We start from the raw sequence: 13,746 nt of genomic DNA, 5'->3' as shown, positions 1-13,746 counted from the left end.
GTCGTTAGGTCCGAACCGCATGCAGGCATCATCGATAGACAGCGCGTGTATGTCCCCTACACGCTTAGCAGACACAAGCGCAAGCAGTAGGACGGTTTTTAGGGAGAGCTCCCGCAGTCCCTATGATTGCAAGGGCTCGAACGGAGGAAGTGAAAGCGCCTTTAAAACCAAGGCTAGGTCCCAGGGCGGCACCGTAGGAGGGCGAGGGGGGTTTAGTCGTCTCGCGCCCCGTAAAAATCTCACCACCCAAGTATGCTTGCCTACCGGTCGACCGTCAATCGAAGGGTGAAAAGCGGCAATAGCAGCGACATAAACTTTCAACGTAGACGGCGAGCTGCCGGCGTCCAAGCGCTGCTGCAGAAAGGCTAGAATGTCAGATACGTGGCATAGCTCCGGATCGAGCCCATTTTCCCGGCACCATTTTACAAAAACCGCCCATTTAAAAGCGTTAAGGGCGCCTCGTAGAGGGAGCTCGCGACTCTGTGATAGTATCCATGGCACGACTCGCTAAACTCCCCAGGGCTCCCTGCCCCCGTGAACTGGCCACACGTGCAGACGCCACAACTCGGGGTTGGGGTGCCAGATTGTGCCGCTCGCTTGGGTCAGCAGATCCCTCCTCAGCGGAATCGGCCACGGAGGCGCTGCCAGCAGCTCCATTAGGTCGGGAAACCACGGCTGATTCGTCCATCTCGGGGCGATCAGCGTCACGGCAGCTTTCTCTGTTCTGATTTTGCGTAGCACCAACGGTAAATCTTCACTGGTGGAAACGCATAGAGGCTGGCTCTCGGCCACGGGCTCGTGAGCGCATCCCCCTGCAGCGGGGAGCTCGACAGGGAGAAGAACAGAGGGCAATGCGTATTCTTCTCTGTCGCGAAAAGATCGACATCTGCTTTTCCAAACCGATCCCAGATCAAGCTTACAGACTGAGGGTTCAACCTCCATTCCCCGTGAGGGGGGCCGTCCCTCGACAGCATGTCCCCTCCGCAGTTCATCTGACCTGGCACATGCATTGCCCTGATGGAGAGCAGGTGACGATCGGCCCAAAGGAGGAGTTGCACCGCCTGCTCGAAGAGGGCTCGTGAACGGACACCGCCCTGTCGATTTATGTATGACACTACTGACTAGGGCTGTAGTCAAGTCCACCGTTGTCGAGTCCAAGACAAGTCCAAGTCCAAAGAGGTTCGAGTCCAAGTCAAGACCGAGTCCAATTGAGACAGTCAAGACAGAGACAGACAAAAATCATGACTACAAGACCACATACTTAACTATTGAGAATTTTTGTGATGCAAGAGACAGCATATCTTCTATTTTCATTATTGGTAATGATCAAAAAGACAATATTATTTTACCTTAAAATAAGGTCATTTTATTTACTTTAGGTATAGCACTAAAGTCACAAAGCCGAAGTGTAACTTCACATTTTTTTTATTGAAGTGTAACAATCTTATTCTGCCAATAGAAAATGTAACAAATAACCAGCAAACACTTGAATATGTTCCCATTCTTGAACTTATGACTTAGTGTCCCCAAAGTAACCAAACCCCCCCCTCACTTTTTTAAGGAACGTTTTAACACCTTTGTGTGTGTGCGTGTGTGTGCCTGCCCGTGCGCGTTCGATAGAGGAGCTGCCAGAAAGAGCAGAGGCCCCACGGCTCATTTAAAAGCAGGTTTCGGTGCCCATACTAAAATAACATGTTCATATCGAAATGACAATAAAAATACGATCAATCTTATCTTGAAGCCCTACTTTCTAAACTCATAACTACTTTCTAAAAATATTCAAATGCAATGCTAACTCTGAAACATGGCATTAACTTACCTCTCTTTGTGATGCCTTTGCAGGTTTCTTACAGAATTGGATGTTGTCCCACAGGTTTCGGAGAAAGTTTTGATGCAAAAAGTTTCCTTTTAAGCGCACTGTCGATAAATTCTTTATGGTTTGTAAAACCAAATGTTATTATGCCGCTGCTCACTGACATCGTACCTAATGAATGATTGATGCTGTTCAGTTCGCGCCGCGGATGAATCGTTCATTTGAACCGGTTCATTCTTTTAAGTGAACCGGTCGAACCAGTTCACCTGAATTGTTCGCGTTTAGCGTCTCCCGTAAACACTTAATATTACCCCCAAATTAATTCAGTTCTTGAACTGAACTGAACTGCTGTGTGAAGAGAGAACTTATGAACACGCGCGGCTCTCGTTCTTGAGTCGAGAGTCGGCAACTGTTTTCGGATCACAAGAAGCATGCTCTATCAATGTTTTGTTTTGAAGGAGAAAATATATATATATATATATATATCTGGACTCGGTCGAGACCAATGACCAAGTCCGAGATCATAAAAAAAATGTCTCGAGTACTACAGCACTACTACTGACGTGTTGTCTGTACGAATCAGTACATGTTCAGAATCAGAAGAGCTTTATTGCCAAGTGTGCTTGCACACACAAGGAATTTTCTTTGGTGTTGGAAGCTTCTAGTACAGACATTCAACACAATGACAATACAATATAATATGATTTACAGTCTAAAAGATTCTAAATTGTGCATATATAAAATAAAGACTATTTTACAGAAAATGGGGGATAATAACATATAAGAGACATTGTACAGGGTAGTATATAGTAGAATAAACATATTAACAGATTGTATGTACACTTGTGCAAATGGATAATTTAGTAAGTAGAGGTAGTGTTATATACATGTATACATAAGATGTAGATATAATAAGGCACTATAGTGCACACTATAGGAGTAGTGGAAGTGGAATATTGCTCTTAAGGAGCAGTTATCTGTTTAGGAGGGAGATTGCCTGGGGGAAGAAGCTGCTTCTGTGTCTGGAAGTCCTGGTGTTTGGTGCTCTAAAGCGCCGGCCAGAGGGCAGCAGATCAAAGAGTTTGTGTGCTGGGTGTGTGGAGTCAATGATGATTTTTCTTGCCCTGTTTTTCACTCTGGAATCGTACAGGTCCTGAAGTGTGGGCAGAGGAGCACCAATAATTTTCTCAGCACTACGAACTGTCCGTTGTAGTCTTCGTAGGTCGTAGGTCTGATGTTGCGACTCGATCTGCGGGAGAAAGCACTTGAGGGCCAAGAAAACCGCTTTCAACTCTAAGCGGTTGATATGCCACTGTCTCTCTGACTCCAACCAGGAGCCCGAGGCCGGGGTGCCGTCGCACAGGGCTCCCCATCCCGTCAGAGACGCGTCCGTCTTAACCACTTTCTGCCCTGTGATAGGACCCAACTGGACGCCGCGGCGATACATGTCGGGGTTGCGCCAAGGCTTCAGGGTGTTTAGACATCCGCGTGTTACCGCGACTCTCACGTGCCCCGCTAACCAAGCATTTCTCGGCACGCGGAACCTCAGCCAGAGCTGGAGGGGACGCATGAACAACAAACCGAGGTGGCACACTGCGGTTGCTGACGCCATCAGCCCCAGAAGCCTCTGAAACACTTTTAGCGAGATGGGACGTCCCAGACTGAAAAGGCTCAAGGTCGACGTGATACGTTGAACGCGCTCTGGGCTCAGATGAGCGCGCATGGTGATCGAGTCTAAGCACACTCCCAAATACACGATCGACCGGCTGGGGAGAAGCACGCTCTTCTGTCTGTTCACACACAGCCACAAGGCTTTCATGTGCGAAAGGAGCCTGCATACATGGGCATCGAGCATCTCTTGCGAGTGGGCTAAAACTAGCCAATCGTCCAAATAATTCAGAATGCGCATACCGCTCGCTCTCAGAGGGGATAAAGCCGCATCCACTATCTTTGTAAAAGTGCGCGGAGCTAACGCCAGCCCGAAGGGGAGCACCATGAATTGGTACGCGGTGCCCTCGAATGCAAACCTCAGAAAGCGCCTGTGGCGAGGGGCTATTTGAACATGAAAGTATGCATCTTTTAGATCCACTGAAATAAACCAGTCCCCGGGCCGAGTCTGCACGAGGATCTGTTTTATCGTCAACATTCTGAAAGCGCGTTTGTACAGCGAACGATTGATGGGTCTCAGGTCTAGAATCGGCCGGAAGCCCCCATCTCTCTTTGGAACGACAAAATAGCGGCTGTAAAACCCGCTCTCTCTCTCGCTTGAGGGGACTACCTCTATTGCTTGCTTCGCGAGGAGGCTGTCGATCTCCTGTCTCAACAGCGGTATATTCCGCGGGGAGACTACGGACGGGACCACGCCATTGAAGCGGGGCGGCATGCGCCGAAACTGGAGCGAGTAGCCGTTCTCTACTATATTCAGCACCCAGGGCGAGATACCCGGGATGGACTGCCATGCTTCCTTGCAAACCTGCAAGGGACGCAACGTCTCGTTCTGCACTCTCCGGGTTATCCCGCGCGAGGGGATAACCGCCATCGGCGGACTCAGTGGCGGCGTGGGACCGCCGCTCCGAGCGCCACAGAGAGAGCTCTGACTCGCGGTAACCAGAGTATGAGACGGGACATAAGGCGGGATTGGTGCATCGCCGTAAAGCCGGGGGTGCGACCAGCTTGGCACAGAATGAGACAACAGCAGCTCGCGGCATGGAGGCGGCGAGCTTGCTGCGTTCATCAGAGGAGGAAGATGCTCTGATTGTGAAAATGTGTGCATTTTTATTACATTTGACACAACAACATCCATAACATAATCGTTCTCTGTGTCGCCCGCAACCGCTAGGGGGACAGACGAGAACCTCGGACTCTTCGCGGGAGGTCCCCCGTCGAGCACGTTCCTCCTCCCAGTGAACTCGTCAGGAACTCAGCCCCGACGCCGAACCTCCCCTTGGGCGACGATCCTTCCCCGGGCCGTGGCGCTTCCTGGGCATGTCTCGCCACTGTTTGGGGCGAACTGCCGGTTCGGGAGCTGCGGAGGGGGCCGCGAGCGTGGGCTGCTTCACCGGTCTCTTCGCCGAGCCCACAGATGAGGATCGGTGACGCGAAGACAGCTGGGCGGGGCGTCTGGGGAGTACCTGGCTCATTGCGCGCGAGCGCTTCTGGTCCTCCGTGAAACGCTGGATGACGGCATCCACGGCATCCCCGAATAGACCAGAGGGAGACAACGGAGCGTTCAGGAGGGCTCTCTTGTCTGCCTCCTTGAGATCCGTGAGCGTCAGCCACAGGTGACGGTGGAGCGCAACCATGAAGCCCATGGTGCGGCCGATGGCTTGGGCCTGTGCGCTTAGTGGCCATGAGCGCGAAATCCGTGGCCGCGCACTGGTCCTTAACGCCGTCCGGGTTAGGTTCTTCCCCTGCCAGAGAACGCAGCAGCTGAGCCTGGAAAACCTGGAGGACCGCCATGGTGTGTAGAGCAGAGGCAGCCTGCCCAGAGGCAGCATACGCCTTCTCTGCTATGTGGGCGGTCATCCGGCACGGTTTAGACGGCAGCACAGCCTCGGATCGCAGCGATGACGAAGACGGACCCAGTTGCGCCGCAATCGCCTGCTTGACGGCGGGAATACGCGCATAGCCGCGGGCTTCCGCCCCATTCACCAGGGAGAAAATGGCCGATCCTGAGGCGTGGGTGCGCGCCGACTGGGGCGCAGACCACGCTTTCACGACCTCCTCGTGGACATCTGGGTAAAAAGGCGCGCTTTCTTCTGGGCGGCGGCCCGGCTGAAGAAACCACGTGTCCAGCTTACTCCTCGCCGGCTCATCGGGGGAGTTCCACTCGAGGCCAAGGTCTTGTACGGCCCTGGTGAGAACACGGACGAGCTCTTTGTGAAGCGCGGGAGGGGCATCCCACTCCGCCCGCTCCTTCTCCGACGTCGCTAGCTCCTCTGACCCCGACAGATCTCTGTCCGAAGCCGCCAGCGACATGAGCTCGTCTTCATCTCCCGAAGCGCCAAACCGGATCATTTCCGTAGCTTCATCAGCGAGACGGAGGCTCTCATCCGCGAAGAACACTGGAGACCCGGGGGGCCGAGAGCGATGACGGCGGTCCGGCTCTTTATCTCTCTGGGGGGGAGGGGCGGCGGTCCTGCCAGCGGCTCGCTGGCGGCGGCGGGACGCTGCCTAACAAAATCTCTGAGGGCGGTGACTCTCCGAGCCTTAAGCACCCGCACCGGAAGGTCTTCGCAGTGTGGGCAGTTAGACTCAGAGAGAGCCCCCTCTGCATGGGCCAGACCCAGGCAGAGCACGCAGTGTGAGTGCGTGTCCTGCGGGTCGATGGGCCCCGAACATAAATTGCATATCGGCATACTGGAACACACGAGCAGAAGGATCCGATGAATTCCTCTTCTCTGAAGCGTATCCTCAACAGCATGCAAAAGGTGAGTGAAGGAGAAAGATTCTGAGGAATGCGGTCCAGATGGCGAGTTATATAGGGGTGGCGCACGCCCCTAAGCACCGTCTTGACCGGCATTGGCCAGTTACATTTTATTTTCACTGGCGTTATTCAATAAGGATTCAGTAAAGGTTGGAGAAGGGGATTCCCCTAGCGTTTCACGCAATGTAGAGAGACCTTTCTCGAAAGGGAACCCCGGGTACGAGCGATTCACCTGCTTTGAAGGTTAAAAGAATCCTTTATGGTGCTTTGTCTGCTCACCACGTACGTTGAGAGAGAGGCCCAACACCCGGCCCTCTTTGGTGCAATCGGTCTCCGAGTCACGGTGAAAGGCTTTTTTGGAAATTAATCCATTTTCCAGCACGGCACTTCCGCCAACATTTGCTTGTAAATACCGGACCGTTTAGCAACATTCTTTTGTCGGCACCGGCGCATTTGGTAACAGTAGGCTTGACGGAGGGACAGGATACAGCATTGGTGAGTTAATCCGTTTACCAGCCAGGTGCGTTTCATCTCACACTGCTCCTCATTCGATTCTCCTGCACTCGTTACCGCTTCCGTGCGCTCAAACAATCGTTTTGACTGTTGCCTTGTCTTTTTTCTTTCCACTCTCTCAGAGACACCCTCTTTATATCCGGTTGGACACGCCCATCCCCTTCCGGTTTCCATAATATGCTGATTGGCAGAATTTGTTATTTGTTAGCTGTAATAGTGTGTTTCTAAAGCGCATTTATAACAACCTGACAAAAGACAGAATAGTTTGGTCCTATTCTGGTAGTAATAGGCACAGTGGTGGACTTTTTAGTTAAGTGTAGGTGTGTTTTGTCATTGTCTGACTTAATATCGTGACTTACTCTGTAATATCAATGTGGGGTGATCATTTTATTGTGGAAACTATTTTTTACTATAACAAATAAATATCGCCTGAATAATTCAGACATCAAGAATCTGCTCATGAAACTCAACAGTGGTGACACTCAACAAACGAAAGCTTCACGCTGCAATGCATTGTGGGTGACAGCATAGAACAGAACTCATCCATGACTCCCAGCTTGCATTGCGGCATGAAGAAAAGATACAACTCAACTTCACTTTTGTCACCACTGTTGAGATTCAAGTATAAAATATTTTGGTTTTTTTTAGTAGTTGTTATAAATGTGCTTCAGAAACACACAACTACAGCTAATAAAAAAACTTAACGTTACAAATCAAGGGTAAGAGCCCAACTAAAAGAAACACGAAACACTATTATGGTGACTTCTTATTACCAGCAGGTGTTCATCATTAATGACTCATCATCACTTCATTATCTCATTAACTTGTTCATGTGATCAAGAAAGCAGTATTATGGCTGTTGTTTTATTAGAAATTAACTAAATATACGTATAAATAAATTTTAAACTAATTATACATGAAGAATCAGTTTATGAATTTTAACAATTGTGAAAAATGGTAAAAGGCACCGTGACAATGTGAACAGGAAACCTCAATGACACATTTAGACATCAACACTCATAAAAACCTCAACAATGGTGACAATCGGTAAACTCAGATAAACAGATCAACTGCAATGCATGCTGTGAGTTTTGTACTATGATGTTACCCAGCATGCATTGCAGCATGAAGCTTTCTTTTGTTGATTGTCATCGTTGAGTTTTGTGTGATGACTTTTGATCCCTAAGTGTATCAGTAATGTTTTTGTTTATTTTGTGCTTTCCACTTTTTAAAAAAGGAAATTTGCATAAGTCATGAAAGCATGCATATCAGTGTTACTTGAAACAGCATAATTTTGTATTGCACATTTTCCAACTTAAACTTTTAAAAGTTTATCCTTTGACAACGCACAAGCGTTCTTATAGAAAGGCATTGAAAGAAGAAATAGAATTTACAAGATGAAAATCAAAAGCCCAACTAAAGCAAACACTGATCACAGTAATGGTGGCTTGTTGAAATTCAACATTATTTCAACATTAATAGCATTAATTAACATTGACAAATCAACCATTTTTAACATTGATTCAACGGATTCTACCAGTTAGCTTGCAGTCTGGGGGTCCCCTATACGTTCAGAGAACGTCCTGAATGTTCTGTGAAAGTTCACCAAATAATGTCCCCACACCCTTTAAAAAACTCCACATTGTGACCATCTTGGAACGTTCTGGGAATGTATTCGACACCAGCAGGGACATTCTTAGAACCTTCTTGGAACAAAACATTTCTTAGGGGGTAAGTGCAAGGACTGTGGATGTAGGGGTGATAAAAGTACCACACATTCCCCTTGTATCGTCTAAAGATATTCCGGTTATCTGAAATCATCGCATTCAGATTAGTAATAATTGTGACATAATTTCATGTTTTTGTGTGTTGGGCTTTTCTGACTTTACCTCTATTTTTAGTTGGACTCTTGTTAAATAAAGGTCTTTTATTTCTTAATGCTATCTGTGTCTGGTTTCTAGCAAACCTGACACTGGAGCCGTGTTATCAAAGACATTTGAAGTGGCAGCTCTTGGTAGACCTCTGTTTCCTGGTATGCTTTACGACTCCCGCACAGATGGCTTTATTCCAGGTGGTGTACCTTATTTAAAATACCTTAATTAAAAATGCATCATACACAGCAGGAAAATACAAAAATATTTTAAAAAAATATTTTGCACAATAAATTAATTTTCAGTTGAAAACAAAAAATAATAACCTTAAAATCTGTTATTCTGTAGAATCTGTTATACTATAACATAACCATTTAAGCTACTTCTCATTCCAGGTGTTACTCTGTGGGATAAGACATCATTGTATAACAATTTGGACACTCGCACAGACACCAAAACCGATATAAAGTTTAGCGCCTTTGATTCTCTCAATAGTAAGTGCAGTCTTCTGGATGTCAGTGCCTCTCTGAAGGCCAGCTTCATGAGTGGGCTGGTGGAGGTGGAAGGATCTGCCAACTATCTGCTTGACACTAAATCCTCAAACCAACAGTCTAGAGTAACAATGTATTACAGTGAAACCACAAAATTTGAACAGCTCACTATGACCCAGCTGGGCCACATCACCTACCCTCAGGTCTTTCACCAGAAAACTGCCACTCATGTGGTCACAGCTGTACTGTATGGTGCTCGGGCCATCATGGTGTTTGATCGGACATTTTCAGAATATGAAAACAAGCAGGATATTCATGGAGAACTGAAGGTCATGGTCTCAAAGATCTCTGCTGGTGGATATGGAGCAATTAATATGACAGATAATGAGAAGAAGATATCTGAGAGTATCCGCTGCACTTTTCATGGTGATTTTCATCTTGAGAGGAATCCCACTACATACATGGAGGCCCTGCAGGTGTACAAACAGCTCCCCACCCAGCTAAAGATAAATCCACAGAATGTGGTTCCATTAAAAGTCTGGCTTTATCCTCTTCATCTGTTAGACCCACAATCAGCTCGGCTAGTGACAGAAATGAGCACAAGTACATTGTTCGACACTGAAGCTGCAATAGATGAGCTGGGAGATGCAGAGAGGATATGCAATGACCTGCTAAACAATCCACTGGTAAATGTTTTCAGTGACATTGAAGAGAGGCTGCACTCATTTCAGAGGTCATTCATTGTTTACAAGATGGCTTTACAGAGAGCACTAGGCAAAGTTTTGCCTTCTATTCGAGGAGGAGAAAAAGAGCAGTCGTCAGTGGTAGACATCCTGAGGAACCACAGTAACTCTCCTTTTAGAAATAGTATGCAGTGGTTACATAATACAATGTCTGAACTTCACCGCTTAAGTTTCTGCACCAAAGAACTGAATGGAATCAGAACTGTAGACTCAGATGGTCTGAACAACATTCTCCTGAATCCTAATATTGATATAGTGGTGTGTTTTGCCTTAACATCTCTGAAGTATGAAGACAAGTATCTTTTAAGCTTAAGTGCATTCGTGAAATCTGAGGAGTTTACGAAGTTCACAGGAACAAAAACGGATTTCTTGCTTGATGAGGTATCTGACTCAAAGTGGTTAAATAATCAAGATGTCATCATAAAAATGCGAGAAAATTTACGTCTCTTCAAAAGCTTCTCAGAAGCCAATAAAGATAATAAGAAAATGCACTTTATTATTTCTGCCATCTCTGATGCCTCCAATCCAGGCTCCTCCATTTATCTGTATGAACAAGGCAATCTGACAGACAAACAGTTTAAACCTTCAGTGTCCAAGCCGCCCGCACCCATAGTGAAGCGCATCAGTGAAGACTCTGTGTCCCTGATCCTGCAGAAGTCCCCAGCTGGAGAAACAGTGCAGTATAGAGTCGAGTACAAGGAGGAAGAAACAGAGAAGGAAGAGTGGATGTTCAAAAACACAGCTGATGAACACTTTACTCTTACTGGATTAAAGTCTGCAAAGCAGTATCTGATCCGCTACAGGACAATGGTAGCGAGTGAAGCGAGTGATACTGCTAAACTTTACTCTCTGGGTAAATGTGATCTGCACATTTGTTATAAATTCACTTTAAAAAATATATATTTTCATACTTTTAATTTCCCCCATTGTGTTTTTCTGTTTGCTTAAGGTCTATCTGTGGTGGTGGGTGGAAAAGGAGGTGATGCATTCAACGTTATCAATAATTTTGAAAACACCCTTCAGAAGATCAGTATTTCTTTTTCTGACTCGGTCTGTAAAGATTTTTTTAAATTATCATTATCATTTGTGATATCATTTTATTTTTAATTAACATTTGTGATCATTAAATTGAAATACATTTTCTTTGTTCCCCAACTAAGGTCTTCCACACAATACAAATGACATTTAATGGTGGCGAGGCATTTGATTTTGGTAACGTAAAGGGATTTAGCACAAAATACTCTGTGTTTGACCAAGATGATAAAATCACAGCCGCAACGGTGTGGCCAAATGACAGGAATACCAGAGTTGCGGGTTTGGAATTTGAGGTTACAAAAAGCAATGGTGAAAGAAGAAAATTCTCTGTCAAGGGGAGGGAACTTGGTGATCCTGTGAGTCTGGATGTGAGGTCCGGAAGATGTTACGGCGCTAAAGGGAGAAGTGGTGATGAAATTGATGCTCTGGGTTTCTACTTCTTTTAAATCCATCCAGCTTCTGTCTGCTGCTCTGAGCATCCAAATTACCAAAGGCCTTTTCCTGCAGCAGTTTAACTGAATTTATTACACGGCTCGTTAGAATGCTTGATTCTGATTGGCCAGTCGCGACATTTGCAGGTTCGTTATTCCCAGATAACAACCTCTCAAAACTAAATAATTTTGACAGGGTTTTTTTGACAAATTAAAAATAAATGTCTTTAAATAACATATATGACATTATATTTACAAATGATTAAACCAAATCGCCTGTTCGTAACATTTGAACTTCGTTTTGAACTTCGTTTCTTACATTAAAACCGAAAGTAAACGGCTTTTCCTTGCGGAAGGTCTGCATTCGGTAAAAATGAGCTAATAAAATATTTCAAATTCACGTTTCAATTTCCATTTTTTATCTCATGTGGCAAGTAGCCGTGTAATAAGTGGGATAAAGTGCATGCAGCCGGCTGTTATCGCGAAAAAAGCCCCTTCAGTGTGATACAAGACCCGACGCGAACTGTTGGGGCTTATTTCTGCGATAACAACCGGCTGCCTGTACATTATCCCTTACTTAAAAAAAAGCATGCAAACCGATTGCCTTAAAAAAACAAAGTAAAGTGAAATGGTAATTGTTGTTGTAATAAATAAGAAACAAATGTTATGCTAACAAATGCATGATTACCCAGTCAACACATTGATCTCACAGTGATGTCACCATCAGCTTTCAGAATACTCACGATGAGGTCAAAATGTAACCTCACATCAAACTCACTGTGTGCTCACACTGTGATCTTACTCTTGTACTGTGAGCTTAGAGGTTTAGATGTGGCTGGTTTGTCATTTGAAGTCACCACGCAAAGCAAACACTCGTCAACATAACGGTAAGTTCAAATGACACACCAGTCACATCTAAACCTCTAAGCTCACAGTACAAGTGTAACATCACAGTGTGAGCACACAGTGGGTTTGATGTGAGGTTACATTTTGACCTCATGAGTATTCTGAAGGCTCATGGTAACATCACTGTGATATCAACATGTTGACTGGGTAGTTAAATGCACTTACACTTTTGTTCTATGTGTAATAAAGCTTCAAGAAACATCAGTAAAGTTTTTTACCATCATTTGGACGGGGTCTCTTACAGTAAGAGCTTCACCTTCGCTGCTCCTGAAACATGCTTGCACAAGGCTCACTGCTACTGCTAAACAACACAGAAACGGGATTGCGGCTGCTCGGAATAGGCATGACGGTGTTGAAGAGGCGCAAACATGAGCTCATTATGGACGTGGACAGAAATCAAGAGTTTGAAAATCTACCTAAAACGGAAACTGAAGGTAAAGACAAAAGGGCTGTAGAAGGCTGTTAACCGTAAGGATAAGAATATGTCTGAATGCCAGTATAGCGGTGTAGAACCCCCTCGTCATTCAGAATGTCGACATATTTCTACTGAGAAAATGCTTGCTCATCAGAAAGATAAATGCATTAAGAAAGAAAAAAGGTTAATCTCTCTGTATGAACAGTGGAAATTGGAAGCCTGTATAGAGCAAGGCAGGATTTAAAATCAGACATTCCAGAAAAACAACTAGCAGAAATTGCTGACTCTTGAGGCTAAAGGGGATTGTGTTACTAAAATCTTCAGTGAAATATGAACATGTTACACCTGCTGCTGATTTAAGACGTAAAGTTGATGCGTGTGAGGAATACCAAAAGACATTACGAAAATTGTGTTTGAAAGGTTGGCAACAGTAGATGGTGATTTTGATGAAGACAGAGAAAGGGAACGTCTTCGTGAACTTTTAATGCATAGCTATGTCCGCTCCCCTGCAAGTAAGCCTGCGCTGGCAATTTACGGGCCAACTAAGGGCTAGCCTAAGGGATCCTTTCAGAATTTACTCACTGGCCAGATGTTGGCTCCTTAGTGCTGGCCCTGCACGGGCAACTCTCACTTAGCCCCCACTGTTGATTTGTTGAAATGTTTATCACTTTTGCACTCGTTATTAATGTTGAAAATTTTTTGAAATTTCATCAAACAACCGCTATTGTGATCAGTGTTTGATTTAGTTGGGCTATATTCAGAACGTCTCATCTGATGCTAGAAAATATTGTTGGTGAATATAACTTGTTAATAATAAATAACTACTTTTGGGCAGTTACAAAATTAGCGAATTATTTTACTTTTAATTCAGAAAGTTGCGGCACCTGATCATCTTTGCAACAAATTACACGTTCTAGTAAACACTGTTACTGAGACTGCTTACTCACGTAAAACGGTAAAAGTCAAACTGCTCAACTAAAGGAAACACTGATCACCATAATGGTGACCAAACATTTTGAATAAAACATCAACATGTAAACCTCTGTTAATTCTCAATAAGAGCTTCTGTAGAGGTCGGACAGAAATAAAGTCAATCTGGTTA

General features: G+C 45.4%; 1 protein-coding gene across 1 annotated transcript; it reads left to right on the top strand.

The window, feature by feature from the left end:
• Positions 1 to 6,198: 6,198 nt before the first annotated feature.
• LOC130563171 (verrucotoxin subunit beta-like) lies at positions 6,199 to 11,338 on the top strand. The gene is made up of 6 exons (XM_057348603.1): positions 6,199 to 6,243; positions 7,738 to 7,799; positions 8,714 to 8,823; positions 9,019 to 10,710; positions 10,807 to 10,907; positions 11,018 to 11,338. The coding sequence occupies exons 1-6, from the start codon at positions 6,199 to 6,201 to the stop codon at positions 11,336 to 11,338; spliced, it is 2,331 nt and encodes a 776-aa protein (XP_057204586.1).
• Positions 11,339 to 13,746: the final 2,408 nt, after the last annotated feature.

The sequence above is a fragment of the Triplophysa rosa genome, linkage group LG12 (assembly GCF_024868665.1).
Source record: "Triplophysa rosa linkage group LG12, Trosa_1v2, whole genome shotgun sequence".
Taxonomy (NCBI): domain Eukaryota; kingdom Metazoa; phylum Chordata; class Actinopteri; order Cypriniformes; family Nemacheilidae; genus Triplophysa; species Triplophysa rosa.
This window is presented reverse-complemented; position numbering and strand designations above follow the sequence as displayed.

What these genes read in the sequence shown, in the direction of transcription:
- LOC130563171 (XM_057348603.1), top strand. Translation starts at nt 6,199, where the DNA reads ATGAATTCCTCTTCTCTGAAGCGTATCCTCAACAGCATGCAAAAG. An exon ending in TCCTCAACAGCATGCAAAAG is followed by an intron (nt 6,244 to 7,737) that starts GTGAGTGAAGGA and finishes CAATGTGAACAG; the next exon opens with GAAACCTCAATGACACATTT. An exon ending in GTATTTCTTTTTCTGACTCG is followed by an intron (nt 10,908 to 11,017) that starts GTCTGTAAAGAT and finishes TCCCCAACTAAG; the next exon opens with GTCTTCCACACAATACAAAT.